The sequence below is a fragment of the Penaeus chinensis genome, chromosome 4, assembly GCF_019202785.1.
Source record: "Penaeus chinensis breed Huanghai No. 1 chromosome 4, ASM1920278v2, whole genome shotgun sequence".
NCBI classification, from domain to species: domain Eukaryota; kingdom Metazoa; phylum Arthropoda; class Malacostraca; order Decapoda; family Penaeidae; genus Penaeus; species Penaeus chinensis.
Genome location: NC_061822.1, coordinates 36,844,694 through 36,847,193, shown reverse-complemented (window position 1 = coordinate 36,847,193; position 2,500 = coordinate 36,844,694). Strand labels below are relative to the sequence as shown.

The 2,500-nt window shown below is 35.8% G+C and overlaps 1 protein-coding gene across 11 annotated transcripts in view; it reads left to right on the top strand.

Annotated features, from left to right (window-relative positions):
- LOC125025116 (sorting nexin-29-like) overlaps positions 1 to 2,500 on the top strand; it is a 30,854-nt gene that overhangs the window by 26,235 nt on the left and 2,119 nt on the right. For all 11 annotated transcript variants that reach the window (XM_047613049.1, XM_047613047.1, XM_047613043.1 and 8 more), the window contains 2 exons: positions 1,945 to 2,019; positions 2,339 to 2,500. The exon at positions 2,339 to 2,500 is cut by the window's right edge and continues 45 nt beyond it. In XM_047613049.1, the coding sequence (XP_047469005.1) occupies positions 1,945 to 2,019; positions 2,339 to 2,500 (237 nt within the window). The remainder of the gene's footprint in view (positions 1 to 1,944; positions 2,020 to 2,338) is intronic.

The following is a 2,500-nucleotide window of genomic DNA, read 5'->3' as shown; positions in this document are numbered from 1 at the left end:
GGCTCCCCTTTGCAGTGTTATTTTCTTTTTTTCTGTTTAATCAGTTTTAGCTTTTTTACCATTTTCTTATGCCTATATTTATCAGTTGATTTGCTTTATCCAGATAGTAATAGACTGTTTTCCTCACACAGGCTCCATTTCATCTCCCTAGATAACAATTTGTAAATTTTTTGTTTCATAATATTTGATTTTCTGTAATACAACCTGCACCACCAGTCATGCCATCCTCCTTGGAGTTGGCACTTTTCTAGTCATGGCTCATGGATGGTACATTCCACACTCGTTTATCAATGGAAATAATGCAAAAGCCCCTTCCTAAATGCCCATTGAGTCTAATCACCCTCCAAGAGATTTGTGAACTCATGGCGAGTTATTCCTGTCACCCCAGCCTTCAGCAGAAATTTTAATGACAGTAATTTCCCATCACCTTGGCCCTCTGCCAAATGTTCCCATATTGGAAATTTTACACCCCCCCCCCCCCCCAAGCTATTTTTTTTCATGTGATGTTCATGTCATCCAGATTATAGGGCTTAATATTAACACTGCTTTTATTGATATTGACATTATGATTATCATAAAGTTATTAAAATGATAATCACAATAAAAATGGTAAAATTATATAAAAGAATCTTCCCAGAAATCAAGGAAAAGTAATTGACTCCTTTGTGACAAAGCATTTGTAGAGCCATCGCTGTGTTCACACAATTAACCTATTGGATTTGGATGATTCACTGTCATCACATGGACCAAAATACAGGCATTAGGCTTACCTGATCTGCCACTTTGACAGGTGTGTGGCTTGTAGGCTGAGTGCACACTAACACTTGTATGCAGTGACAGGCATTTATAACTCCCTTTTGTAGTGTAATTTGTAATTTTTCTCATTTTCTGCATAAGTGTTTTTAGCTTTTTTGCTACTTTCCAATGTCTATATTTGTCATTTGATTTGTTTTATCAAGATAGTAACAGACTATTTTCCTTTCACTGACTCATCTGTATGTAGTCCTTAATACAGTGCAAGAATAATAATGATAATTAACATTTTTGTTATTTGAGCATGGAAATAGGATCCTCCCTGGACCTGGTGTACTTCCAGTCATGGCTTACAAATAGTACAAATGAATCTTATCACCCAAGAGCGTTGTGCACTCATGGCAAGTCATTCCTGTCATCCCAGCCTTCAGCCGAAATCTTCACGACAGCGAGTTCACATCACAGCCAGATTTTCTCATGACATGTTCACGTCACTTGCCCCCCCCAAGCCAAATTTTTTTATGATGTGATGGTCATGACATCCAGATAGTATGGGTTAATACTGTACAGTGGATAAGGCACCTAATTATGTCTAATGAGTTAAGCTAACTATTTCATCCTGAAATGTCAATATTTATTAATTGTAAGTATATAGCTTGTCTCAGGACAGAATGAGCTATTTCTTAGCTTTTGGCTGTATAACCAGACATTTAACCCAATGCCAATGGGCATGGCATGTACCTGCATGCCATGCCCACTGTGAGTTTACTTTATTCATAGCATTAGTGAAGAATACGTTTTTCTGCCAATTAAAGGAAAGGTGAAATTGAATAAGGTCACAAGGTCTGCTAATTGACACCTTTGTGGCTAAAGCACTAGGAGAGCTATCTATGTGTAGAGATATTTCACAAAAAAATAGAAAATGGGTACAGTATTTTCCCCATTTTTTTTATGCATTTTCCCCAGCAGGATGTGGTTAAGTAATAGTCAGCCATCACTTTATTTAAATTGTATTTGCTTGGACTATTATTTGTTTGTTTTTTAATTCAAGTTAATTTATGTACAGTTCGTACATCCACTATCTTAATTGTAATAAAAAAAAACCTTGGGAATTAAATTCATTTTACAGCATCATTATTGATCAATCATAAATTATTTGCCATTACTTATAATGACAACAAAAAAATTTAGGTTGCAGAGATGCATGGAGAGTTGATGGAGTTTAATGAACGACTTCATAGGTTGCTAAGGATGAGGGAAGCTCAGGTAAATATGATTAAGAAAGTTGTTCAGACATTCCATATTAACCTGTTTATAGTAGAATGTTTGTAATTCAGTCCTTACTACATAGTCATCCAGGTAACCAATAAAAGGATGTCAGTCACTCCATAATTGAAAAATTGATTGTATAACAATTTATAGATAAAAGGTTAAGAAAACTGTGTATCATCTTTTTTCTATTTTCTTTCTTTTTTTTGTAGAGATATCTATATCTTATTTTAGATTATCCCCAGGTAAATGTGGATATTTTTACAACAGTACCTAAAATATAAACAAGAACCTTTGGGTCCTATGTCATCTGTAGGTTCGCCGTTTTCGTGAGGAACTTGAAGACCTTCGAGGTCCTCTACCAGATGACCATGATGATGAGGATGAGTTAGATGAGACAACAAGTGTCACCAGTGACCTAGATGCCCTCTCAGTGTCAACAGCCCCTCGCACTCTGATTAATATTTGGATTCCAACA